Here is a 25858-nt window from a genome sequence, read left to right on the forward strand (position 1 = left end):
CAACACCAAATGGCAGTGAACACATTTAGAGTCCAGCGCAGAGGCCGCGACACTTCTGCCTGCTCAAGTTTGCAGAAAACGACTACGAATGTTGTCTTCTGTGCCAAGGAGCTATTTACCAGCTTTGGCTGCATGGCTTGTCGCTGATTCCTCAGACGTCATACAATTCGTAGTCCAGAATTAATATCCAATGACACACCATAGTTAATACTTCCACGCTTTCTTCTCCCGCGGAAATTGTGCCACACCGCACACCTGATATTTTTATCTGCACAAAGGCACATGCTAGATAGCTGCTGTGCTCCGTCGTTTGCTCAATTCTCTCTATTTTAGAGAACCAGAGTCACTCATGTTGCCTTGCCTGAGTGCACCCGTATCTTTGTGTGTTTGCCGCAAGGTTACTTGCACTCTCGTTTTTATCGGAGGCTCTTTTCTGTGTATTCGTCATTCTTTCAGGCCCTCAGCTGTTGTATGTGCGCTGTTGTCCACAATTTGTTTTCTCGGACTCACAGTGTCTCTCCGTTGCCTTCACAGGGAACAAGTACCAGGGCAGGCATGCTTTGACAAGGGTTTTGGACGAAGTGGGAATAGCGAGACGCATGGAATGCAAGAGTGACCTCAGGAGAAACAGCAGAAACGACTCGCGTTCTCTTCACTGTTTACGAACTAAGAAACAACACGCAAGAAGCCCGACACAAGCAGTGAGAACTTCCCCATGCTGCGAGTGTGCCGCGCTGTCATCACTTTTCCCTTCTCACCTCTTTTGTGTTTGTTTTTTTCTCCCTCGATTGTCTCGGGCCCTTCTGAAGAACAGAAGACTCCCGTGCACAGCGTCTGCTTCCATCGTGTGCCTCGTCCCTCGCACTCTGTTGCTATTCGATCCTCGGGCTGCACCTGGTTTTTCCCCCTTTCTTTCCGCTCTCCTGTCCTTTCTCTGTTTCACTCGTCTTCGGAAAGCGAGGAAACGTCGTCTTCCTCGTCTCGGACGCATTCCACTGCTTCGTCTGACTCTATGGTGTCGTCGAGTTTCTGCGACCTTCTTGGCACCACTTTTGCGCGGATTTCGATTTTCGGCGCGGACTTCAGCGGCGGCAGATTCTTGGGAATGACTGGCGCCGCCCTCACTGGCCTTTCCGGAGAGCCTTCATCGTCTTCGTCGTCAGAAACGAGCGCCGTCGGCACCGCACTAACCCCAACGAGCTGTGAACTGGTGGTTTCTTCGCCGAACTTCTCTCGCATGCGTGTCTGGTGTTCGCGCAGCTCTTCGTGCTCCGCAGAAGGCATTTTGAAGGTCGGCGGAGCTCGGAAAATGCCTGCTTCTCGCGCAAGTTCCTCGACACTATCCATGTGTCCTGCCCTGTCCCGAATGACGGCGAGAAAACGCGCAAGTGACTCGGACGGCGCAGACAAAAACGCCTCGCGAGACACGCGGTCCAACTGCTGTTTCAGAACTTGGTACTCTGCCAAATCTTTCTCCAAGTGAATCTGAGAAAACCCAAGTGGAAAGAAACACATAGAGCGTGCACGGTTGCGGGAGACGAAAGGATGCTTCAGAAAGAGGACAAGCCTCAGGTGATTTTTAGAAACAGTCAGCGAGGGGAAAAGTAAAACTCCTCAGATCGGTTGAAACCCTTCACCACTTCAGAGGTTGCAGAGCGCACAAACTCTCCCACACGATGTCCAAGGCTAAGACGCGTTGCCGAGCACTCACGCTAGAAGGGAGTTCTGTTGAAGAAATCGGACTTCCGCCTGTCACGCGCCAGATATCCCCTGAGTGTATTCGCCCTCTTACACGTGAGCTCTGCTCCCGCATCGAAAAACAAGAGGAACGACACTTGATGTGTGCATGCACTTGCACGTACCACGTCGGCGAAAGACTGCTGGAAAGGCGACGAGGCCTCTGTAAAGCGAAGCCTCTCGAGACTCTGGGCCTTCTCGTGTAGCTTCCGGTCCGTTCCAACTTCGTGTGCGAGAGAAAGATCCGGTTTCTCCATCAACCCAAGTCGAGGGAGCTCCACAAAGTCAGGAAGCCGCAGTTCTGCAGAAGAAGAAAAGAGAAGTCGATTTCCACGCGTCTCTATCCTAGCCTTAAAAGCGACAGCGACCAACTATCAGAAGGCAACGAAAGGAGAAACGTAAACCTCATAACCACAACAAACACCCCAACGCTTTAGATTTCTGGAAACAGACACAGCGGAAGAGTCAGAGACATCCATGTGCGACGCCCCACAATTCCCTTCGAGGAAATCTAAAGTTTTCTATAGAAGAAAAGACAAATTTACAACGAAGGCACAAAGTCGTCCAGGGAAGCGAAGAGACACGTCAATACACAAGCATATATAGGTATTTACGGAGCGGTGAACATGCTGACCCTCATTACACAGAGCCACACAAGCCCCTACTAGTGTTTATCTGTCTAAAAGTAAATACACGAGCCTGGGGTACATCTGCATTCATTTGCTTTCGAACGAAAGTTTCTCTCCACTTACCGTCGGAAGCGATGTTCACGCCAAGGATAGAATCGCGCACCATCATCTGCGTAGCGGTAAGCGCGTACGGAGTATCCTTTTGTCTGGAAACGACACACACAAAACAGTCATTTCAGAGACCACATGAACGACCAGCGAAAGGCACTGACGAACAGTGCCAACGAGAGGAATGGACAACGGGGAATCGACGTCAACGCGGATCCACATATATGCACATATATATATATATATATATATGTATACATTTGTAGATGCACGCGTGTATGAATTCGGTGGCCATTTGAACACACATGTATATATATATATATATACATACACGATATGCACACAAGCGTGGACAGTTTTTATTTTTGTACGAGGTTGCATCTCCTCACAGATTTGTGTAGCGAGTGAGGTAGTAGAGCTGAAATCGGAGAGTTTTTTTGTCGTGTATCGAGATCGAATCATGATTGTCAAGTTCGTTCATCTGTTTAGCACCTGCTTCTATCTCCATAGGGGCAGACCGACTTGCCGAATGAGATGGGAGAGCGCCCTTTCCCCGGTATGAAGTTCAAAAAAAAGCATCTTACGTTGCAACGGTGCGGTACACTCCCAAACCCTGGCGCCACGTGTCAGGCGTGAGAGACTTGCCGACGAAGGGCCAGAACGCCTTCGCGAAGGTGTCGAATCTGCGAGTGAGAAGACACCACGACCGGAGAGAAGAAAATAGGAGAAGGGGGGCGACAGCAGGAGCAGCACCGGGGGAGGCAGGAGGACCTCAGACGCCGCAGCACCATGGAGGAAAAAACAGAGGCAGACACAGAGAGACGGGCGACGAGAACAATACAAGGAAAAGGATGTCGAGAGAAAGTGGTGGAAAGGAGGTCTGAATGCAACTAAGGTAAGAGGCGGCGGGGCGCAGGAAAGAGAGAGAAGGAAACGGAATATACGAAACGAAAGAACATCTCCGTAAAGGAAATTCGAGCAATGTGAAGATGTTAAACCGAGCGACGCGTGAGAAACCGAAGTCAATCGAGAATAAACTCACGCGATCTTCGCCTCTTCGACTGTTCTCTCGTTGGAGATTAAATCGGATTCAATCCTTCGAAGCTGGTCAAGCATCGCCTTCACTTTGACCTGGGACTTCTTTGTCTGTACACGCAAAAGCCAATACAGAAACAACCCAGCATTTCCCCTGTACATGTGTGTTTTGCCTCTTCCTTCTCACCGACACCTTCAACTTCCAGCATCCTCTGCTCTCCTTGTTCTCCCGCCACCCTTGTTCCTCTGTCTCTTTCGTGTATGCCGTGCAGAGGACATCCACCGTCGACACGATTTGCACCTCCTTTACTGTTCGGTTTTAGTCTGTGCGGAGTCTCGTTTACAGCTTGCATCTCTCCATTTAGTCGCAAATCGTGGATGTTGTCTGATTTATAACTACATCCGAGACGTCCGCCTACTCCTTTCTTGTGTTGCCCAATCTGTTTGTTTTTCTCTCCCGTTCTTGTGTGTCTCATATGCCCCTCTCGATTCCGCTCTTACGAAGGTCACGGGTTCGTCTCTGTTACGGAAGACCGTGTCGGCGATCCAAGACACGACCGCTTTCAAGGGTCCCTGAGACGTGCTTTCTTCCTCTGCATGTCCCTCCTTTCTTTTCGACTTTTTCTCTAAGCTGTATTGTTTCTTCTCCAGTCCGAAGATCTCCTGCACTCGCGGGTCCCGATGCAGCGTCCACTTGAAGTCTCTGAGGAACAGCCAGCCTGCGGCGTTCGGGCCGCTGCGCTCAAAAGCTTCCATGAGGACGGCGACGCGCTGAAGCATTTTCTCGTCCGACAGAAGGCCCCCGCCTTCGCCGGTCTCAACACCCCCGTCGCTCTCTTCTCCTTCGTCTTGCCAGCGCACCCTGCCTTTCGCCGCTTTCTCCACAGAAGCTTTCGTCCGCGACCGTCGCTCCAGTCGGTGCGTCCGCATGTTCAGCACGAGCGTCGAGGTGGTGGACCCGAGGCCCCGGTCGGTCGAGCTCATCCTTTCTCCTTCTTCGAGAGAGTCCATCGCAGACCGGATGCCGAAGCCTCCCGCCTTCTCCTTCCGCGCGTACAAGTGGTAGTTCCGGTTCTTGGGTCCCAGAATCTTCTTCTCTGCCTCGTCGAGCTCCGCCCAGTCCGGCCGGTTCCCGTGAAGAGGGTAGAGGGCTGTGTCGCCTGAAGGTCTCAGAAGCCAGTGGGCGGTTCGCTGGCAAATCGCGGCTTCATGGTCGCTGCTGCTGTCGTATTGGGGGCACCACTGTCTCCTCAGAAACCGCGTGGCGTCCGCCAGCGGGAAGGCCTGCGATGCCCCGGAGGGTCCCGATTTCGTTGGATGCATGCGCCTGCTCTCAGACCCGAGCGTCGACCGATTCGTCAACCCCACATCCTGGGCAAACGAGCACGAGCTGCCTCTCCCGCCCTCGCCCCATTCCTCCTTCCTGGCGCCTTCGAGGAAGCGCTCGTAGCCTTGACTTTTCGCCTGGTCCGCCAGGGCCTCATGAGAAAGTGGAACGATGTTGGGCGTCTTCTTTCTCCCTCGGCTGGCTTTGCCACCTTCTTCCGCGGAAGTGAACTCCTTCATGCGCTCGCGAAGCGTGTGTAAATTGTAGATCCGGCCGGGACGCAGCGGCTTCGAAGCCTGCGCCCGCTCGCCACCCTCGACTTCCGACGGAAGCAACAGCGAAGGGCCAACCTCTTCACCTGCTTCGTCAGGGGCGAACAGGCGCGAGCTCAGAACCCCCGATGGCGGAAACGGCGGGGGGTCCTCCATCGCGTGGCGGGGATCGGCGGCAGGGAACCCTGCGACACGAGAGAGGCCGGTGAAAAAAGTGAAAAGTGAACGGAGGAATGCGTGCTGTTGCGGCGCTGTGAGCCGTGCGAAAGGGGATGAGAAACCTTCAGAAATCTTGATGAGTGGAGGGGGACAAGGTGGTAGAAAATGGAAATGTGACTGAACAAAACAACGACGGAAACAACAGACTCGGTGTTCGGTTAGGACTCGAGAACCGTGTTTCAACGATAAGACAGGGAAACAGACCGCTGAAATGCAGGGAGACTTAGACACATCCGTTCCCCGATGACACTCTCTCTGTGTGCCAGCCGACACATTCTCTTGATGTGTGACGATGAACTTCCCTTTGGTCCGAAATCAGAATTTCGTGCGCCGCCGCCCGGACAGTGTTACTTGCACACGGAGCTGCAAGTAAAGGAGACCCTCTGTCGCCCTTTTACAGACCTTCGCCCTCACTTCTACAGATTTAGACGGGTTCCTCAAAAGGAGCTCTAAAATACACAGGAAAAGACCTGTGAAACACTGCAGCGGTGAACCTCCAGAAGCCTGGAGGCGCCATCTGTAAGTCAAACCTCCTCCTCGAAGGTGGCTAAAAAAAGATATCGAGAGAAACAAGACATCAAGACAGAAGGAGGCAAGGAAAGCGGGGAGCTGCCGGACAGATGCAAACGAGGAAACTGTGAAACGTTTGTCAAAGAAGAGATAAAAAGAAACTCGACGGTTCTGGATGCTTCGTTTTTAGTAAAGGGCAAAGCGGTGACCACAACGCGAAGAACATCGCATACGAGCGACATAAAAGACCTTCGACACGCATTCGAGAAATTGCAGACACCAAACAGGAAAGGGTAAAACTGCACCTGTACCGGCATCCTGAACGGAAAAACACAAATGCAACAAGCGCTGTTTTACCCGGTCAAACATGTCCGCTAAGAAGCCCTTCTGCCGTTGCACTCTGCTCGCGCTAGACACCTCAAACGGCAGGCTTCCACGCGCGTGCGCTCTAAAAAGCTAAAATGTCTTGTGAAACGTTTCTGGTGTTTTCGCGGGAAATGAGACAGCGAATCAACATTGGCAAAGGGCGAGAAAATGAGGAACGTGACACGAGGAAAGAAAGGCCCACACTGCAGGCAGCTCTGTCATGTGGAGGTCTTTTCGATTTGTGTTGTGTAGCGACCCTCTTCCTGGAAGGGCAGGAGGAGGGGGGGCTTGCCGACCAGCCCCAGAAAACAGAAGCTTCGCTTGCTTGTCTCCTCGAGTCAGTTATTCCTTCGCTACACAACGCGACAGAACGATTGTTCAGACAAAAAGACAGAGAACAAGACAATTTAGACACAAAGACCGTCCATTCTCAGAATACAAATGTAGGCTGTCGTGCAGAGGGAATGCTGGAACTTACTCATACCTCGACGTGCGACTTTGCCGATCGGATTTTTGCTTTCTCTCTTCATTCCGAGTTAACACTCGTTCAGCAGGAACTACAGCACCAAAGCTCCGCCAAAACATTCAACTGGAGTGCCGCAGAATGGATCTGGTTTCTGTAGAGCCTCCTCAGAGTTCGATGCCCTGAATCGCGGCGCCGCCTCATGGTCTAGAAAATAATGGGAACCCTGACTTCGGAAAGGGCAATAGAGTCAACAACGCAGTTTGAGTGTATATCTTAAAGACTGACTTTCGACGGAAGTGTTAAGACTCGTATCGGCGTTCGTCTGAGTCATATGCGTCCACGAACCGGTATGCCTGGTTGGGTAACCCACACAGAGATTTTCAAGAAGCCATATAAACGACTGACAAGCCATTCCAACGGTCGCACCCTTCTTTCCTCTCCTTGTGTGGAGCTCTCGAACGGGAAAAGTGCGTCGGTCTGACGGTGAACTGTCGTTCGTTACTGGATCTTGTTCACCACTCGTCAGGAACCCTCTCTTTGCTCGGGCAGGTTTCTTACCCTGCCTCGAATCCAACAGGAGGACGGGAAAAGCACCAGCTGAGAGATATTCATGGTGAAGTCCGACTTCTCGCCTCCCCACAATTTTCTGGGTGGAAAGAGCTGCGAGTTCTAGACGAACGACTGCGTAGAGGTGGAAAAAGACCTCGAACGCTGTGCCGGGAAGACTGCCACAGCAGCACTAACAATGAAAGAACCATGGAGAGCTACATGTGTTCTATGAATGCTGGTTCTTAGGCATTATCTTGCGGAATCCATTCGGAGGAAAGCAGTCTGAAGGAAAGAAGCGCTTTACCGAGGCACCGGCTACCGGGGAAGATCCCAGTGGCTCGCAGAACGGATTCCTAGCATCGTCTGTGTGGCGGGATTATTCACTGACATTGAAAAAATACTTTACCACATCCTTCGTACAAAACCGACAGTAGGGAAAAAAAGATCTCAGCGAGACTATGTATTGTGACCACTAGATCACATTACAATTACATACTGTCTCCGTGCAAATCATCCACGTAATCTATGACCCAACCACTTGGGACTTTGTGAGTCACGAGTGGTAGACGAATGAGAACTGGAGTATTCGAGGCGTGTTAGTAAAAAAAAGTCGTCTCTGCCCATTCCTTTGCTTCTGAGTTTGGTGAAGCATGCGTTTTGGTACTTCAACCATTACTGCTGGAGATGAGCACACCGTGGAGGAAACTGACGAACACCACCTTCAAAGTGGCTGTCCTTTGTGCTGTCGCAGAACAATCCGTATATACAGATCGATATAATGAGGAGCTCAGAGCCCCATGCATGGTTGTACTCCAGATTGTACGGATGCCTACCACAGTCGAATCACCCAAAGTTTTCTTTCTATCGAGTCTACGTGAGCCTGTCTTCGTGCCTCCGCCGAGTCTAGCTCTTAAGCGCTACTCCCTAGATCGACGGGAAACGTAAGTCTCCCCGTATTCAACAGGAACGACAGTCAAGATTCCAGGAAGCACCCTGCCTCTTTTCCTGGCGCCCGACACCAACTGTTAAAGTTCTCGCTCGGTGAAAAAAGCTGCGTTAAGAGGGCGCTTGGTAAGTTCAGTCACTCAACCAAAAGTTGTCACCGGAGGTACATGGGAACCACTTGATTCGGGACACGGAATGATAACCGTCTCAGTCTCCGAACAATTTTTGACTAGAGAAGCTGAAGCCACAGACAGGGTCACTCGTACGCCCGAGAGAGCTGTTTGGTCGAAAGTTTCAAGAAGCGACGAAAAAAGCGAAGGGCGGTGCCGCGTTGTGTGCTGTAAGTTTGGGTCTGTGAGACGCCCGAAGAAAGACCAGGTGCTGGATGAGGCACCTGGTCCTCGCGAGGCTTCTATGTTTTCCCTGAAGGCAAGCTCCGACAGTTCCCTCAGAAAAAAGGCATGAGACTGGGTGCAGCACGAATTACTACCTGCTCGTTTTTCCTGTATCCTGCTTTTCCCCACCGTCGGCGTCGGGCGACTTGGGTTCTACAGAGTCATTCTGGTAATTCAGTCTTGCTCAAGCGGGTCTCCGGCACTCAATCCTCGCTTTTCCGCACCTGCATCCCTATTTCTCCCTTGTATCCCTTTTCGGTCCTCCTCAGTTGGTTCGCGAGCTTGGCAACAAAGAGGGTTCGTCTGCGCAGTCTGACGTCCCGCCGTTCACGCGCACCATCAGCGTGTATCTGATGAGTTTCACTGCTGTCGCAGAGTCAGGATTTCCGCTGGACTGCTGGATCGGTGTCGAATCGATCTCGGAACACGTGAGCGCGAAGCAGGCGCGACCGTAGAAAGAATCGGGGATCTGAATGCTGCCACTCGTGCCAGTCTTCGTCACGATCGCTCCGGGGACAATGTCCGGAATGTTCACCACAGAGCCATCCGACGTGTATGCCTTGGAGAACTTCGAGTCCGGCAGAGCGTTGCTGCACTGAAATTTGCCAGTGGCACCCGTGGTCAGATCCAGCGTGCACGCTTGCTGGTGCACTGGCGCAGAGCACGCAACTTCCAGGGGCGCTTGCGTCGTTGTGGATGTCACAGTACCAGAGTTGTCCGCAGGAGCTGCTGCGGCTTCAAAGCGAACCGCGAAATTAGAAACGGACGCAAAGGTCGAGAGGCTGACGAGCAGCAGAAAGGCTGCCCTCGAGGAGGAGGGGGAAGTGAACGCCATGGCGGACGGAGCAAAACAGAGGGAAGACAGGCTAAAAAGGAAGACTGAAGCAGGAACTTGGGGGAAAAAACAGATTTTCAGACCCTAGCGACCGGTGGTCCCGAAAGGCAAGCGCGAGGTTCTAACTGCTAACGCGAGATTGGGGTGCGAACCTAGGGGCGGAAGAGATGGTTTACCGAGGAATGAAGTCACAGGAGACGGATGGTGCTGGTTCTTTGTTTTTTCCGTAGCTCAAAAGTTTCGACTGGGAAGGGAAGAGGGGAAACGACACCGAGCCGATAGCGTCTTCCGGCTTCGCTCTGCAACGTGGGAATGCACTCTCCGCAAAACCACGCCGAGAACCAGAGGAAGTGAGCGCGGTTGTTTCTCCTGTGACCCTTAAGTAGCTTGAAGTGTCCGTCACTGTCGGAGAAATGTCGGAGAAAACTAGCTAATCCCCTCAAAATGCACACGCCTTTTCTCGGTCACTCGTCCGAAAAACGCGAGCCTCTGGTGCTAGTACAGGGCTGGAAGCGGCGCGGTGCTGCCCTCGGGACAAACTTGACGATTTTACAGCATGGGTTTTATCCGGATCACTCTGGAAGATGCCGACTGAGGAAGCGACAAGGTGAGGCACGTCATCGGTTAACTGGGAGATGATTTCCTTAGAAATAAACGGCGAGGTGGGCCGGCGATACAAAAAAAACCGTTGCGCGGTTATACACCTGGGTGATGAGAAATCGGGGAGAGCGGTTACACCGCAAGACTTTGGAAAATCATGGTAGGGAAATGACCGCTGTTTTCACGATTTTCACTGTAATGGGTCTCTCCTCAACTCCCAGACGATCTCTCAGCCTGTACTCATGCCCTTTATCGCGGTCCCGCTTTCACCGCGCCGCATCACGGTGTGCACGACCCCCCTTGCCCGACTGAAAACTCTGGCTAGCCGGCGGCTCCCGCTCTGTTCGCTTTGACTGCGAAACTTCCGCGCAAAACCTCGGCGGCACTCCACCACCATTTTCTGAAACAACTGAACGCCGGAGAACGGTATCCTTTCCAGCCTCGCGGTTTCGGTTTAGTCCTTGGACTCGAGAAAATGTCACTTACCAGTGACATAAAGTTGAGTAACTGGAGAACCAGGGGAGCCGACGAAACACTGGCAGAGGCAGAGCCCTGGGCCCCTCGAGCGCACTGGCTTCACACCGCCGGAAACGGACAAATACACACATGTGTATGACACATATTGGATTCGAAAGCAGTGTGCATCTCGATGCCGCATGGAGTGGAAAAGCCGGGACTTTCAGTGCCCACTAGGGAGGTAATTTCACACAAGGTTCTCGTTTCCTTCCGGACGTCCAATGGGTGACGGAGAAGCGACAGTGCCGCTGCCGAGAGGAACAGGAGGGAACAGGAAATGACCTACCTGTACGAACAAAGAGCCACCGCGGTAGAAGGCATCTGCGACTGGAGTTGGGGTGTCCTGCCTTGGGAGTTAACGCAGTGTGCATGTACACAAGTTGCGAAATAGGAGAATGCCCCACCACGCCGCGCTGAACCATAGAAATTGCATGAAAAACTCGCGCTTCTTTTCGTACAGATCCCACGGATCGACTCGACGCATAGCGCCTCTGTCCCGTTGCCATGCGAGGGCTGTTGTGGTATCGGCAAAACGAGTGCGTTGTTACCAGGACAGGCTTATCTGTTTCTGAAGGTGCGCCTGTGACCCAGCTTGTACGGATATACACTGAAATGAAACTTCCATCCCAACGGGAAAAAGTAACAGCGCTGATGAAGCAATCGCAATCAAAGCCTGGTGTGTTGTTTTTTGTGACTCCAGAACGCAGGAGAGGAGTGAGGGATTCCGTGATGCGGCGCCACTACAGAAAACCAAGACAAACCACTGAGTTCTTTTTATCTTGCCCGCTCCGAAACAGTGAAGTGCGAAACTAAAGGCGGACATGCAAACATGCTCACTTCTGCAAGCAGCATCGCACACACAAGTCGCAACACCTCACTTCCCACACGTGTATCCCCATTTGCTCACTGCGAGACGCACTACCGCTGAGACACACCTTTGGTAAAAACACCTCTGGCTGTTCTGCTGAAAACAAAGATCTGTTCTTGCTGCCAGAACAACGGATTAAAAAGACCGTGCATGGTGATGGCTCTAACGACGCCCACGCGGTCCTGCTCCTCCGGTATCTCCGTTCTGAACCGCAATACGACTCACGTTTACGCAAAAGAAGCTGCTGTTCGTTTTGTTGGAATCCTGGTTCCCTCGCTCAGACCTCTTTGTTGGTAAAACTACATCACGGTATGGACGCGCTACACGACAAAACATCGTGACACATGCGCTCGAGACAGCGACCAATCCTGCTTTCTTGTCTACAGAGTTCGCCGCGAAAAGAACTCAAAAACAGCTTTCTAGCAGTCCGAAGAAAACCTAGAGTCGCTGCTGTTGCTTGCGGTCGAACTCTCTTCTGCCGAACAGGGGGACAAAGTGAGAACCTGCGCAGGTAGTGAAGCTTTTCTCTCCGGAGTCTGTTTAAGGAGATGCACACCGTAGCGGATATGTGCAGTCCGTGTTCGGTGCACCGTCTCGTCTGTACTGTGATCTATCGCTCCTCTCCTTCCGTCTCTGCGCTGCGCAGGTTTCCTCCTTCTGCCTCTTCTGTCCAACTGTTTTCCGCTAGCATCAGCAAGATGGACACACACAGTTGCCTAACTCACTCTAATATGGTACTTGTCTCCACATCTCTCTGCATCCCCTGTTTCGCGCTCTCTCTTTGTGTGTGCACGCTGCAAACGAGCACGCCTTTCTCTAACAGGACGGATTTCTGTGCCTTTCTTTTCTGGGTCTCTTCGGCGCGTTCTTCCCGCGTTAAAGCATAGAGCACAGCGGGTGACGTTACACCCTTCCCCTTTTCCGCAGAACTTGAAGGGGCTTGGGAAAATGTTCTAGCCTGCCTGCTCGTTTCTCCTCGGACAATTCGCAAAACTTCCAAGAGTGCCAGCAGATACCAGCACGAGACTCCACCCGCGCTCTCCCTTCAAAACTTCTCCCGCTGTATGTACACCGCAGCACCTTCGCAAGCGTCCACCCTCGCCAGAGTCGCACGCAAGCCGACTGTGTGTCTCGGCCCACCAGTCTTTTCCGTACCCAGCTGCAGTGACTCAGCGTTCCAGGTATTGTAAAACAAGATGATACAGATAATGAGAAATCGACGTTTCTTGTTCCGTTTTCTTAGTCAGCGCGGAGGTCCATGAGAGTCTTTTCGATCCCACTCTGACTGATCATCACCACTTCCGCCTGGTCGCCTGAAAAAACAGAGCATGCAGTGAAAGCTCACGGAGCGTACTGCCTTCTCGAGAAAAATAAAACCATATATCGAGGACAGCCCTTCTGTCGTTTTTGTACATGGTACCTCCTGAAATGCAGAACTTCCCCCCTGACTGGACCTGGTGAGTTTCCCCGTGTTGAGTCAAATTAAGCCGCAGGCTGCACGCCTGGTGGTGCCCTTCCGTCAATTCCGTTACGTTTCAGCCTTGCGACCGCATTCCCCACTAAACCTAAAGACTTTGATTTCTCTTAAGGTGCAGGAGAAGTCAAGCATGACGTTTTCCTATCTCTAGTCGGCATAGCTTATGATTAAGACTACGACGGTATCTGATCGTCTTCGAGCTCCAACTTTCGTTCTTGACTCATGTCATGAAAATACGCAGCAGCTTCTGCAACTCGAAGAACCCTCACTCGAGACGAAAACAACTCAGAAGACGTTCGCGATCTACAAACGTTGAAAAGCCTTTCCCTGCTTCTCCACTCTTGCCTACCTGTGAAAATGTCGCGCTCGCCTGCAGAAGCCACTGCACTCTTGACGATTTCGACGATCCTCTCTCTCGTCAAAGGCGCCTTCTCGCCTTGCTGGTTATTCCGAGAGATCTGCAAACAAATGGATAAACACGTCTCTCCCCCACACAGAATAACGAAAAGCACATATCCATATATCCACCCACACATCCTTGCACAGACATACTTGTATATACATATATATCCCTATATATATATATATATATACATATATATACATACACTTGTACTTCTGGGCACATGCACATTCACGTGATTTGCGGTCGATACGGCTCTGCTTTTCTGCACGTTTTCACAAACAGACTTCGTCACAGAGAGTCTGTGAAAATGGGGAAAACACGCAAAACCCCACCGAGTGGATCGGTGACCATATTTCTGGCCTCGGCGCAGTGCCCTCGCGCCCCTCTTCGCCTGTTTACTTGCATGCAAACAGGGAAACCTGCTTTTCGCTCAAGTGTTGTATCTCCTCTGATTCACAAGCACCTTCTGCGAAGTGAAGAAAGAGAGAGCGACGCACCTGGTTGTCCAGAACGGGCATGATCAGGTGGGCTCCTGTCCCTGCGCAGTTGTATCGAGAAGGCTCGAAGGATCCAATCGCATCGTAGCCATACACTGCCCCTTTGCCTGAAAACGCCAAGCAACCTTCAGTCCGTGAGGCCTTCTCTCCCATTTTCGTAATTTTTTGTAGAAGAAAACATACTTATACATATGTCTTTATTTACATATATATATATATATATATTTCATGAGGTGCGAACGAGATACCCAGAGTCCCTCAAACATGCACATCTCTACATATATATATATATACATATATATAGAGAGAAACAAACATACACGCGCTTGATTGTGGCTGTGGGGACTCGGTTAACCGTTTTATCGTCTGTGGATTCGTTCATCAAGCAACTCGAGAAAGACGATTGAACTGGACGCGCCGGTTCCATCTGTACAGCCATATCGGAGGTCCTCCCAACTTTACATGGGCAAACACGTAGACACGCAGACGCCTGTAAGTCTCGGAAGCCACACCTCGGCGTTCAACTACGCACCGAAGCCCATACACTTGTAAATGTGTGTCTGGTCGACATGGAAGGAGACGGCGCTCTCTTTCGCTGTCTCCTTCCCGCGTTGGTTCAGAAAGGGCAGCTCGCAGTTCTCTCTCTCACCGTTTTCATCGATGCCGCAGAGGACGTTGAAAGTATAGAAGGGGAAGAAGCGGCGAGAGTAGAGCACTGTCGACAGCAGCTGAGCAATCGCGTTCAGACTGGGCGGATGGCGGTGCTGGTGCGTGTACTGTTCGATACGGATCTATCGAAGAAAACACGGAAGAAAAAAGGCGGAAGCGAAGATGAGGAAGAACCAAGATCCTCTGAAACGCAGAGGTGCACCGCAACAAAAGAAAAAGAAGTTTCCTTATCCAGCGTCTTCACGAGGACCCAGAGGACTGCAAGACGCGCACATACATCAGAACTTGTCTCTTGAGATGACAGACCGGACACAGATCTCACAGCCAAAACGAGGAGAAACGAATGAAAACGAGGTCAAAAAAGCGGACCGACGACAACCGGGGTGCATGAAAGTCAACTGAACTCCTGGAGAGATGCAAACACGCGGGAATGCCGTTGCGCACAACGCAGAAAACACCCGAGACATTACTTTTGCATTTCTCCAAAAACTCGCGTCGCCAATCTCTGTCCTTTGTCTTCTTCCTTATCTTTCCTCTGTCCAAAGCCTTGCGCCCTGTTTCGTCTCCTCTCGCTTTTCTCTCTTGCTTCTTCGCGTCCTTTCCTTCTCTCTGTGTTTCTTTCCCTACTTTGAGAAGGTTGTGGAGAGTCGTCTTGTCAGCCTCCATGCCAGAGGTCGCCAGGACAACCTTGTCAGTCCTGCAAAGACACTCAGGAGCCTCACTGGCGCATGCGGCATCACCGAAGAAAGGGGAAAAACACCAACGAACCCCCTTCAGCAAGAAACTGATACACAACACAGAGACACGACGCTGAACTCCGCCTCTGAAGATTCTCCTCTCACGCTCTCACGACTGCCTGTTGTGGCGCATGAGCTGCTGCGGAGTGCCTAGACCTATCTGTCAATGTATCTAGATGTAGGTCTCCTTGTCGCTCTAACTAGATCTCTTTATCTCTCTGCATCTGTCCGTCCATCCCCACGAGCTATAATGGCTATTTTGTACTGGCCTGTTTATCCTTGCTGGTATGCATTTCTTCGGTCTCGTGTTCCGCGAAGACACTGTCCCCGCAGTTCCCCTCGCGCTCACAGCTTCGTGATCTTTGACTGGCGACGAGAGTAGATGGAGAAGCCAGTCGACAAACGCGTGTCTCCCACCGCGACGGCGAAGTCCTCTCCAGCGACGCACACCACTGTCCTGCAGAAGAGAAGACGTTGGGTGGCAAGCAGCCATGAGAAAACCGACAAAAAGGATGCACGGGCTCATGTGCAACAAGCTGTTCTGGAGAGAGTGGACCACGAGGTGGACTCCATCAGAAGACAAAGACAGGCGCCCCCGAGCACAGACAACACCCTTGACACACACGGTCGATGGGGGGGGGGGCGAAATGCATGCAGAAGAAGCGCTCCGTTCGCATTTCTTCCCCTCAAGCGAAGCAGCGAAACGTTCTTCTCTAGTGCTCTTCCTCCAGCAGAACAACTCAGCTCTCCTGCAGGAAAAGCAGAGCTGTACGGTGTGTTTATCTCTGACTGTTTACCCTCCGTTGTTGACGTAAGGACTGAAGCGACGCTCCATGGGCGCGGCAAGCGCAACTGGAAGAATAGCCTCCTCCTCTGGGTGGAGGAGTCGAGAAGTCGGCAGAGACGCCGGGCCGCCAGCCAGCATTATGGAGTCTGAAGAGACGCACAGATGGACGCAACTCATTGAGGCTGAAGGGAACTCCACCGGAAACGCGGAGCGTCGGCTCGCCATCTTCGCCTAGACGCCGCCTCCTTCCCTGGTGTTCCCGCGCGCAGAAAAGCAGAAAAAGAGTTTCTATTTAAAGCCGGAAGCCACACAGCGACGGCGACACAGCCGAGAAACAGACAGCGGAAAGAGGAGGAAGAGACGGAGGCTGAGGGAAAGAGAACACTGAGACGACGCACAGAAAACACGAAGCCGCAACGTGGAAACACAAACCAAAGATCCGACAACTCCAAAGCTCTGCAGGACTCCACTCTCGGCAGTCACACGCTCTGTTCAAAAGACAGAAAGACAGACGACACAGAAGAGAAACATACCAAAAAGCAAGAGTCTTTCTCCCATCTCTCTCCACGAACGCACAACCACACAGGTGCTTCTGAAAAATCCCTTCCACCCACCACCCATCCTTTATAAAAGTCGAGGTACACGCGTCGTATATATATATACATACATACATATATACATACATATATACATACATATATACAGACATATATACGTATATACATAGATGCATCTGCATTCCCCGGAAGAGGACAACTCGACTGAAGCGTTCCACTCTTTCAGACGCCTCGAGTTGCGTGCACACACCCAGGTGTGCATACACCGGAGATACAGGACGAGAAAAAAACCTTTCTTCGAGACACTGTGAAAAACAGACAAGTAAGAAGGTTGAGAGGCGACGGCGGCAGACACAACGACGCAGCGGCCGCCGTTGCCCAAGCGCAGTGTCACTCGTTAGTGTCTGTGCTCGCTAGAAAGCGAATCGATCCCTGTTCTCCCGTTTCTGAAGTGTATGCACACCCGACAAATTTCGGGGCGCCTTCAGCTGCGACCCGCCTGACGCATGCGATTGCGTTTCGGTCTCTTTTTTTCCCCGGAATTTCTCAACACTGGTCCAGCACTTCCGCGGAAGAACTCGCACAGACACGGGTCTCTCCTCACCGTTAAAGGCGCCAGAAAAGAAACGAGAGAAGGGCGAAAAGGAAAAGACCGACGAGAAGAAGACAGAGGAGAAGGTGATCGAGAAGGCGAAGAAGACGACGAGGACGAAGACGGACAAGAAATTCGGAAAGCCGAGTCTCTGCAGCTGGGCTGTGAGACTCTCGGTGGACAGAGAGCACAAAGTTTGCTCATTCGGTGCGATTAATTCAGAAGGACGGATTTCCAGAAGAACAAAAAAGCACAAAGTCACAAAGTTGCTGCGTTTTCGCTGTCGAGAGAGACGCGTTCTGCGTGTCTTCTTCCATGTGTGTGCCTGAGTGCGTAGCGCGTGCATGCACACAAGAAAAAGCGAACAGAGTGAAGAGGCTGCGAAAAAACCGATGAAAACAGGCCTCCACACCTGCGTGTCTCAAGGAAAATTCTCGCTCTTCTTCTGCAGAGGATCTGTCAAGAGGGAAGCTCTTCCTTGTCTCTATGTTGCGACATCCGGAGGACCGAAGACATTTCTGGCGAAGCAAGACAGAGACACCGCGTTGCGTCCAAGGCAACAAGCGAGTTGTACCGGGAAAGAGTTTTCTGCTCTCTGAACAACACTAAAAAAGTGCCTAAAAAGGAAAACACTGCACACCGAAGAAACTCTTTCTGTAGACCAACTCTTCATAGACGCATATATATATATATATATATATATATACATTTATGGTGTTTAGAAAGAGATGCACCCATTATGCAAATGTCCAAAAAAGAGCTGAAGAAGGTGCCCCGCCGCTTGCCAACCCAAACAGTTGTTGGCAAGAAAAAAGCTTCCTTACTGCAACTGCTTTGTAAGCAAGTCCCACTTTAGATCCGCCGAAATATATATATATATATAGAGCTGCACCAATACATATATATATATATATATATATCCATACATCTACGAATATATATTTGCACATGAAGAAGCAAACCGACATATATCCACGGATAATTATGTAGTGTCTACGTCGATTGAAAAGTTGAATTTTAGATGCGAATTTACACATATGTGCAGGTCTCGATCTTCATGCAAATGCCCGTTTGGATGGACCGCAGAGAAGGCTGCGGACCGATTCGACATTCTACGTGGTGGAAGGGAACAGATGGTGAAAGAAGTTCGCGTTTGACAGGAAACCTGTCCCAGATGATGCCGTCAGAAGCTTCTAGGAGAGAGGCTGGAATGCGCCGGTGTCGAGAGGTGCCGCCTCCAGAAAAAACCGCCAGAAACCCAGTTCCGACGACTCAGAACACTCGGTAAAGCATTTTTGTGAACTGCATGCGTACTCTCTGTCTTCTTCCACGGGACGCTCCGTATGTACACAGCACTGGCTGCTTCCAGGAGCGCCGCGTTGTCTCGTGACTCTTGTCTACATCCAATCAGCAGTCTCTCTCTTTTCCTCTGAGTTTCGTCTTTACCGGGAAACAACAGACAGACTCAAAGAAGGTGGGAGGTAGCCTTTTCACAGTGAAGTGTACACGCCCTTTCTCTTTTACAAAAGTGTAGGCGGCGCCTCTCAGAGGCGCCTTTTGCCAAGTTCTGCAGGTCGAGTCTCGTTCACGAGAAAATGAGGCGCTTTCGTCGCGCCTTCTGTCTTCCTCAGGTGTATGTACACTTCACAGCAGGGACCTCTTCCTGGACTCGACTCGGCAGGGGATTCTAAGGTTTTCCGTCACACATACAAATGGAGCCGGCACCTTTCTCCTCCTATTCTCTTTTGAGGCAATCAGATGAAAACGAATCCAAAACGCTACCGGGAAAACGAAAAAAAGAAAAGCAAGACGACAGAGACTGGAGCGAACAAACCCAGAAAGTCAAGAGAAGGCCTTCGATGCTACGACGTCCTTGCCTCTCTTCTCTCTGCGTCTGCTTCGTGTCTCCTTTTTCTCCTCTCGGCCTGTCCTTCTTTCCAGTAGTTCTTGCCGGACATGCTTCACACATCGTCGACATCCTTTCCGCTTCTTCTTTGGAAGGATCCTTTCATCTCGCCTGAAACACCTGATCTCCTTCCGTGTATACGTGCTACTGTCGCTCGCGATCTCTCCCATTTTTTTCCTCTCCTTTGCTTCTTCGTTCTCTCTGCTTCTTCTTCTCTTCGGCCTCTTCTTTTTCTCTGCTTCTTCTTTTTCTCTGCATCCTCTTCTTTGTTTCTCAGTGGTTCGCTGTTCAGGCGCTGAAGAAGGCAGTCTCTGGCGAACCGTACACCTCTTCGAACGCCGTGTCCTGCATTTACAGAAAACGCACAACTTCCAGGAAATTGGGACCGCGTTCTTTCTCCTCTTCGCGAGTTGCCGCATCTCTCTCCTTCCTCTCATACTTTCTCTCTCTCTTTCTCTGTCTTTGTCGTCATCTCTTCCTGCTTTCTGACGCGCAAGGCGATCCGCCGTCATCCGACAGCTGCTGCCTACAGACGCAGCACGAGAAGGAGGCAGTGCAGGAAGAGGAGAGAGCGAAGACGCAAAAAACCGAGACAGAGAAGAGACGGAAGAGAAGGGGAGGAAATGCGGATAAAAAGATGGAAACGAAGGGGAGAAGATACAGAAGAGGGACGAAGGAGACAGAGAAACGAACGGGATGAGGTCGAACACAGAAATAGCAGAGACAGAAGAGAAAGGAGACACACGACTCAAGAGAGAAGAGATAGGGAGAAACTAAATGGAATAAATAGAGACTGAAAAGAGGGCGAGAGGAAACAGATGCACGCAAAAAGTATTATCTCATCGACCGGAAAAATCAACAAGTTCCCTGAACACTTCGTGCTCACTTTCGACTCGAGGTAGTGGAGAATGTGCGGCAGAACATGTTCAATTGACAGCTGAAGCGAGAAGCCGAGAAGCCCAAAGACCTGAGAAAGCACCCGCGACGCGCATGCGAATGCACAGTCAGTTGCGCATTGGGGACCAGAAAAGGACTCCACTTTTGCAGCTTATTGATTTGCGATGGTTCAACTGACGAACGCGTTCGAAGGCACGAATCAAACGATCCTCCACGCAAGCTTGAATGCGTCAAGTACACATCTCGTCTCACTCTCGGCAGAACTCCATCTATACGCATCCCTTTATATCTTTATATATATGAGAAAGAAATTTGTGCTTTCGATTTTCTATTTTCTCCTCTGTCTGTGCATGGCGTTATGCGCGAACGCTCTTGGATGTAACATCGACCGAAGAAACCGAGACAGCGAAGGCCGGTCTTCCGTTATGGAGTTTCCTTCCCCCCTGTCTCTCTGATTAGACTTAGCTTTCCCGCTGCTTTTCTTTGCAGAGTTTCCTCCTTCGTTCCTTTGCGCGTGGACTCTGCGTTTCCTTTGTGTCGTTACCGTGAACTCGGCTTGGCAAAGGGCATGAGCAGGAAGGCCGCGCTGTCGGTCGAGGTGTTTGAGCAGCGAGCAGAGTCTCTGCACAAGTTTGGGCTCTCCGTTCTGGTTGAATTTGAAAGCCAGCAGGAGACACGCGCCCGCGAACAGCTTCCTCACAGACTTGTCCACCGCACCCATCTGCACCAGCCTGCAGAGACGGCGAGGAAGTTCAAGAAACAACCGGGAAACAGACACACTGTGGAAACGGTGGGGACAGGACATGAAAAGAGACCGGTTCGTTCTCCAACGGTGCACACACGGGTGTCTCCTCTGCCCCCCGGAAAGGAGAAAAGAAACCCACGGGCGGGAGACGCAAAGAAAAGAAAGAGAGAAAAAAAGAAAGAAGAGAGGAGGAAACGAGAAGGAGGAAATGAGAAGGAGGAAACGAGAAGGATGAGAAAGACGAAGTAATCAGAAGGCCGGAGAGGGGCGAAGGGTACCGCTGAAAAGAGGTCTCTGTGGAGAGGAAATTTCATTTTCTCTAACATAGAAACTGTTCCTCGTCCTTCAACAGGAAAGCGGAGAACCGACAAGACAGAGACATGCAGAGAGCGATTTGGACACAGGGAAGGGGGGAAATTCATGGGAGGAAACGCGCGTACAGTAGAACAACAAAGGAAGCTGAATAAACTCAATTACATGCATATGCATATATGTAGATATTGATAGAAAAAAAGAGAACGACGAAGAGAACTCACCGTTCAAAGTACACCCAAGCGCAGGCGACAGTCGAGACGTCGAGCTGTTCCTCTTGTTCGATTAACGCAAACATTTCGAGTTTGAGGCTTCTGCAGAAAAAAGAAGACTTGGCATATCTGAAGATACAGTTGTGGGCACGAGTGTTGGAAAACAACGATAAGACACCCGAGAAGAGACAACGGAAAGATGAGGTGTATGTACACCCGGTAGACTTTGAGTGTGAGTGGACGACGCGAAACCGGCAAAACCTCACAGGAAAGGAGGAGACAGAAATGCGCACAAGTTGTGCCATTAGGCAGAGAGGAAATAACGGGAGAAAAGGAATCACGGAAAGAAGCAAAGCAGATGCAGAAGAGAGAACCGAAGGAAACGGCAGAATGACAACAGAAGATCTCGGCGCCTTCCCCTCTTCTTGTGTCTGCACAGAAACGAAGCGATACAGGCAAAAGTCGAGTGGGAGACATAACGACTGGGAGGGAGACACAGAGAGAGAGACAAAAAAAACACAAAAGCAGGTGAACGCATGCAGAGAGTTGAGGAAGAGAAAGACCAGAGAGAAGAGAAGACAGAGAGACGGAGAAGAAAGAGAAGAAGAAGAGAGAGAGGAAACGGAGAGGAAGAACAGAGAGAAGAATAAGCAGAACACAGAGGCTGTTGAGGATGACCGTACCTGAGTTTGGAGAGCGTCATGGACGGATGGACAGAAGGGTGCATCTGCAAGAAACATGAAAAGCTGATGCTTCACACTTGGAAGCAGAGGAGGACGAGCCCATACCAGGAAGACCCATTTTCGGTTTGCGTTTTCTCAACGCACCATAAAGAAGTGATTGCCGCCGAAAAGCCAAGAACACATCAAAACAACAAAGAAACGAAAAAGGGAGAAAGCAAGAGACACAGCGAGACAGAAGGAGACGAAGGGAGACAGAACGAGGCAGAGAGAGACACAAAGAGGGAGACGGACACCGAGAAAAACACAGAGATAGAAAGAGACACATGGAGACAGACGGGGCTTTTGCCAGACAAGACAAGCCCTCTGATATCCATGCGCATCTCTGGGGGGGAGACGCCTTGACCTGAAGAGGCACTGCAACTTGAGACGGCCATGCACGAGACGAGGACGGCAAGGAAAAACGACACACACCAGACACAGAATGCGGAGAACAGAAAACGGAAAAAACCTCGAAGAAGCGGAAGATCCACGCGCCGTCCTTCGGACCTTGTGAAACTGAAGATTGAGTTCTTCCTTGAGTTGCTGCGGAGGAAAGTAGGGAATGATCGAGACACTCGCGCCGAGCATGCACATGACGGTCTGGTGTCGTCCCTGTTGAAAACGCATGTTGTCCAAGGCGTAAGGGTCGTAGCTGAAGAACGCAAAACGCAGAAGAGAAAGGAGCAATACTCCATTCTCGCGGACGAACGAGAGATAAATCCAGCCACGACAGAAAAAAGGGTGAAGAGACAGTGTCCGTTCACCCGGAAACAGAAGCTGGGCAGACTCTGCAGGCAAGGACGAGAACCGAAAGTCCACAACCATTCTTCACACCGTTTCTCTTGAGTACTTGTTCCATCACGTCTGCCTTTCTCTAAGCACTCGCTGTTGTCACTTCTCTGCGCTCGCACACCATCTTCCCTAGGCACCTCGCGCCTCCTCTGATATTTCTTGCTGTGTGTGCCTACGAGAAGTGAGAAGGAAAGAGGAACTGGGCGTAGGAGACGCCTCGTTTCCGGCGCTTCTTGGCTGTATAAACACCTCGGCCCATGGCCTTCCTGAGGCCGCTGGCAGTCGCACTGGGGAGAAACCGCGCATCGCCTGGTCTCTTCTTTTCACAAGAGAAAGCGCGGAGATTCCCACGGAGTTGCTGGTCGTCTTCGCCTCTGCCTCTCGCTGTTTCTCTGCGCCGAAAGATAGCAAACAAGTGTCTCTTCCTCGAGCCCCCCATCTCGTCCCTGTCTCGCGGGAACAAACAGCGAGAGTCTGCAGGACTCTCCAGCTCACCGTAGCCAGCCCGGTGTCTCTGCGCGTGTGTCTCTTGCTGCTTCTCTCGGCGGTTTCTCGCCCTCACCCAGGGCAAGGAGGCAACGATCGACTCGAGGAGATGAGGCCAAGTCTCCCGACTGCGAGCCTGCTGCTCCTCCCTCCGCGGCTCCGCGTGGTGTACATACATCTCGCGCGCCGCGGGCCGGTCACGAACCTGCGAGAAACAAGCGACGCATGCGTCCTGATAGCCGACGATCACGCGGACGCTCTCGACCCCCAGAGACTCCACAGGCGTCTCTTCGTCCACACGGATCCGTCCAGGTGTCTCCGCATACACCCGGTCGAGGAGGGCGCGGGCGGGGGCCGCCTCGCCGTCCCTGAGGAACTTGAGGAGCTGTTTCTGGTCCTCAGTCCGCGCCGCAGGCTCCGCCGCCTCCAGCGCATGCAGAAGAAAAAGAAACTTCTCGATGGTCTGCGCGGCGTCTCCCGCGCCCCGCAGCAGCCGCTGCTGTCTAGAACCTGCAGCCTCCGCTGCCTCCTCCTCGAGCAGCAGCTGCGTCTCCGAACTTGAGAGACAGACAACCGCGCCCACACTCCCGGGTGCGGAAGCACTCGCCTGCGAGCCCAAGACCCCACAGCCCAAGGAGCCCGAGCCGGTGGGGACTGTCTCCGTGCGGGGGCGAGCAGAGACAGCCGCGCCCACGTACGCCTCGGCGCCGACGGCTTTCTCCTCGAGGGAGAGAGACGTGAGAAACGCGAGGGCGCAGGAGAGACACACCCCAGTGTCGAGAGCGGCGCCCACACTCCGGCGCGAGGCTGCCGCGCACCGACTGCAGCGTCCTGCGAGAGGCGCCCGGGCGGCCGGACGGGGAGAGTCGGCGAGGCCTAGAGTATCCTTCTGTTCTTCAGCGAGAGGGAAGAGCTGAGCCGTCGCGAGCGGCGCGATGTGCGAAAGCGCGAAGAGCGAGGAAGCGAGGGGTGTCTCCAGAGACTGCGGCGTCCGCGCCGGCGTCTCTTGGATGTCTGTACACTGCAGAGGCGCGTCCGAGGGGAAGGACGAGCAGAGCGGCACAGACGACGTGGGCGGAGTGTCGAGACACCCGCGCAGATGCGGCGCGGCAGTGTCGACACCCTCGCCGAGACTTCCCCCTTTTTCGCCAGACGACTGCAGCGACGAACCTGCATTCGATTGACCTCTGTCTCCTGTCGAGCGGTCGACCACCGGAGACACCCTGGAGCCCAAAGCGGAGTCGGTCTCTGGGGCGAGCGGCGCCGCGGCTTGCAGACGCAGTGGCGGACTGGAGGCAGTTTCGGCAGTCGCTGGAGTCAGGGGACCTCGCGCGGAAGCCGGTGCGGCCGCTGCATGCGCGGAGACGGCCGGATGCCGCAGGACATTTTCAGCATCCTCACCGCGAGGGAGAGAGACAGACTCGGCGTCGAGAGAGCGAGGAGAGGCAGACCGATTCGCAGAGAGGAAAAACGTAGCAAGAAATGAAGAGAGAGACGACGAGGCGGAGGCAGAAGAAGAGTCTTGCTGCGGCGCACTCGCCTCTGGGGCAGGAGTGGGGTCAAGACTGAGAGAAGAGGATGTGAAGGGTGCGGTGAAGAAGCGCTTCTCGTCTCCAAAGACCGACAGAGTCTCCATCTCCTCGCCTCTCGGGCGCAGAAAAACAGGGACAACTACATCGGAAGCAGCAGAGGAAGCAGAAGAGGAAGCAGAGGAAGAGAGGAGAGAAGCGCGAGGACATCCGCGCCCCGCCCTCGAGTCTGCAAACGGCACAGTGACATGCAGGCGCTCTGCCTCGTCGCCATGAGGCGGCGGCTGCGACATTCGGCGACAAGTGGCGACGAAGGAGAGTCAGAGCAGAGGAGAGACGAGAGGAAGGGGGAAGGGAAGAAGTGAAGGAAAGGGAGGAGGCAAAGGCGAGAGAACGAAGACCAGAAGACGAAGAAGAGAAGAGAAAGAGAAGGAGGTAGAGAGAAGAAAAAGGGGGAGACTGCTCGAGAAAGGAGACGCAAAACTGCTGACGAGAAACACAGGCGAGAGAGAAGGACAAACGAGGAAGAACAAGACAAGACGAAAACGGAAAAAACGAGAACAGAGAGGAGAGAAGACGGACGCGCGTTGCTGAGAAGTCTTAGCTCGGCTTCTACGTTTGGAAAGAAAACAGATAGAAGAAAACAAACGAGTCGTTTCTGAGGAAAACGTGTTTACGGCTGTCTGTTTGATCTCCGTCGTCTCGAGAGTCGCTGTCCGCAAACTGCATGCAAGAAAGTGAGCTGCCGCTGCTCTCGAGTGTCTCGATGGAGTTCTCCTTCATTCCCTTCTTGTATCTTCTCCCTCAACTTTCCTGTCAAAACAGGAACGACGCGAGGACTCAAAGAAGAGTTCGACCTGAAAATCTGCGCACTCCACGCAGCCAGCGTCGACGGCGGATGTGCGGTGTATGTACAGCTGCCTCAAAAGACAGAAAACGCGCGCTTAAGGTTGCTTTTGATCTGCATTCGTTAATGACGGATGCTGGGTGTCTGTTGCACTCAACTGGATTGACTTCTCACAGGCGGGGCCTTCACGCTCGAGAAGGACTTTCTTAGCGTCTACACGCTAGCTCCTTTTTTCGCTTCCTTCGACAGAAACGCCACCCTTGTAGCCCTTCACTAAAACGTTGCATTGCTGGTATTTTCAATAAGAAGCA

General features: G+C 52.2%; 5 protein-coding genes across 5 annotated transcripts; 1 reads left to right on the plus strand and 4 right to left on the minus strand.

The window, feature by feature from the left end:
• Positions 1–351: 351 nt before the first annotated feature.
• Positions 352–6568, minus strand: TGME49_289990 (hypothetical protein). The gene is made up of 6 exons (XM_002368383.2): positions 4011–6568; positions 3517–3620; positions 3059–3157; positions 2490–2572; positions 1863–2038; positions 352–1485 (listed from the first exon to the last, which is right to left on the minus strand). The coding sequence occupies exons 1-6, from the start codon at positions 5262–5264 to the stop codon at positions 940–942; spliced, it is 2262 nt and encodes a 753-aa protein (XP_002368424.1). The 5' UTR covers positions 5265–6568; the 3' UTR covers positions 352–939.
• Positions 6569–7952: 1384 nt separating this feature from the next.
• On the minus strand, positions 7953–10602 carry TGME49_290000 (hypothetical protein). Its single transcript, XM_002368384.2, has one exon. It carries the CDS (start codon positions 9391–9393, stop codon positions 8824–8826), a length of 570 nt encoding a protein of 189 aa, XP_002368425.1. The 5' UTR covers positions 9394–10602; the 3' UTR covers positions 7953–8823.
• A 244-nt stretch (positions 10603–10846) lies between these two features.
• On the minus strand, positions 10847–17445 carry TGME49_290005 (proteasome subunit beta type 1, putative; the record flags this gene model as incomplete). Its single annotated transcript, XM_002368385.2, has 8 exons — positions 10847–12690; positions 13204–13312; positions 13758–13864; positions 14407–14548; positions 15054–15123; positions 15513–15620; positions 15961–16096; positions 17112–17445. The coding sequence occupies 8 exons, from the start codon at positions 17443–17445 to the stop codon at positions 12617–12619; spliced, it is 1080 nt and encodes a 359-aa protein (XP_002368426.1). The 3' UTR covers positions 10847–12616.
• A 675-nt stretch (positions 17446–18120) lies between these two features.
• Positions 18121–18848, plus strand: TGME49_290010 (hypothetical protein; the record flags this gene model as incomplete). Its single annotated transcript, XM_018782100.1, has 2 exons — positions 18121–18383; positions 18731–18848. 2 exons carry the CDS (start codon positions 18121–18123, stop codon positions 18846–18848), a joined length of 381 nt encoding a protein of 126 aa, XP_018636424.1.
• TGME49_290020 (cyclin dependent kinase binding protein) lies at positions 18668–25349 on the minus strand. Its single transcript, XM_018782101.1, has 7 exons — positions 22862–25349; positions 22401–22545; positions 21855–21898; positions 21184–21273; positions 20447–20633; positions 19892–19972; positions 18668–19350 (listed from the first exon to the last, which is right to left on the minus strand). The coding sequence occupies exons 1-7, from the start codon at positions 24991–24993 to the stop codon at positions 19294–19296; spliced, it is 2736 nt and encodes a 911-aa protein (XP_018636425.1). The 5' UTR covers positions 24994–25349; the 3' UTR covers positions 18668–19293.
• Between the last annotated feature and the right edge of the window lie 509 nt (positions 25350–25858).

This window comes from Toxoplasma gondii, chromosome IX, assembly GCF_000006565.2.
Source record: "Toxoplasma gondii ME49 chromosome IX, whole genome shotgun sequence".
Taxonomy (NCBI): domain Eukaryota; phylum Apicomplexa; class Conoidasida; order Eucoccidiorida; family Sarcocystidae; genus Toxoplasma; species Toxoplasma gondii.

Bases quoted from the DNA above. Each gene is read 5' to 3' on its own strand.
- TGME49_289990 (XM_002368383.2), bottom strand. From the start codon at position 5,264: ATGGAGGACCCCCCGCCGTTTCCGCCATCGGGGGTTCTGAGCTCGCGC. The intron at 3,621-4,010 runs GTAAGAGCGGAA...TTGCGTGTACAG, and splicing joins GAGACGAACCCGTGACCTTC to ACAAAGAAGTCCCAGGTCAA. The intron at 1,486-1,862 runs GTACGTGCAAGT...GGGTTTTCTCAG, and splicing joins AGCAGTCTTTCGCCGACGTG to ATTCACTTGGAGAAAGATTT.
- TGME49_290000 (XM_002368384.2), bottom strand. From the start codon at position 9,393: ATGGCGTTCACTTCCCCCTCCTCCTCGAGGGCAGCCTTTCTGCTGCTC.
- TGME49_290020 (XM_018782101.1), bottom strand. From the start codon at position 24,993: ATGTCGCAGCCGCCGCCTCATGGCGACGAGGCAGAGCGCCTGCATGTC. The intron at 21,274-21,854 runs GTACGGTCATCC...TTTTTTCTGCAG, and splicing joins ATGACGCTCTCCAAACTCAG to AAGCCTCAAACTCGAAATGT. The intron at 19,351-19,891 runs GTGAGCACGAAG...CTGTAAATGCAG, and splicing joins TCCACTACCTCGAGTCGAAA to GACACGGCGTTCGAAGAGGT.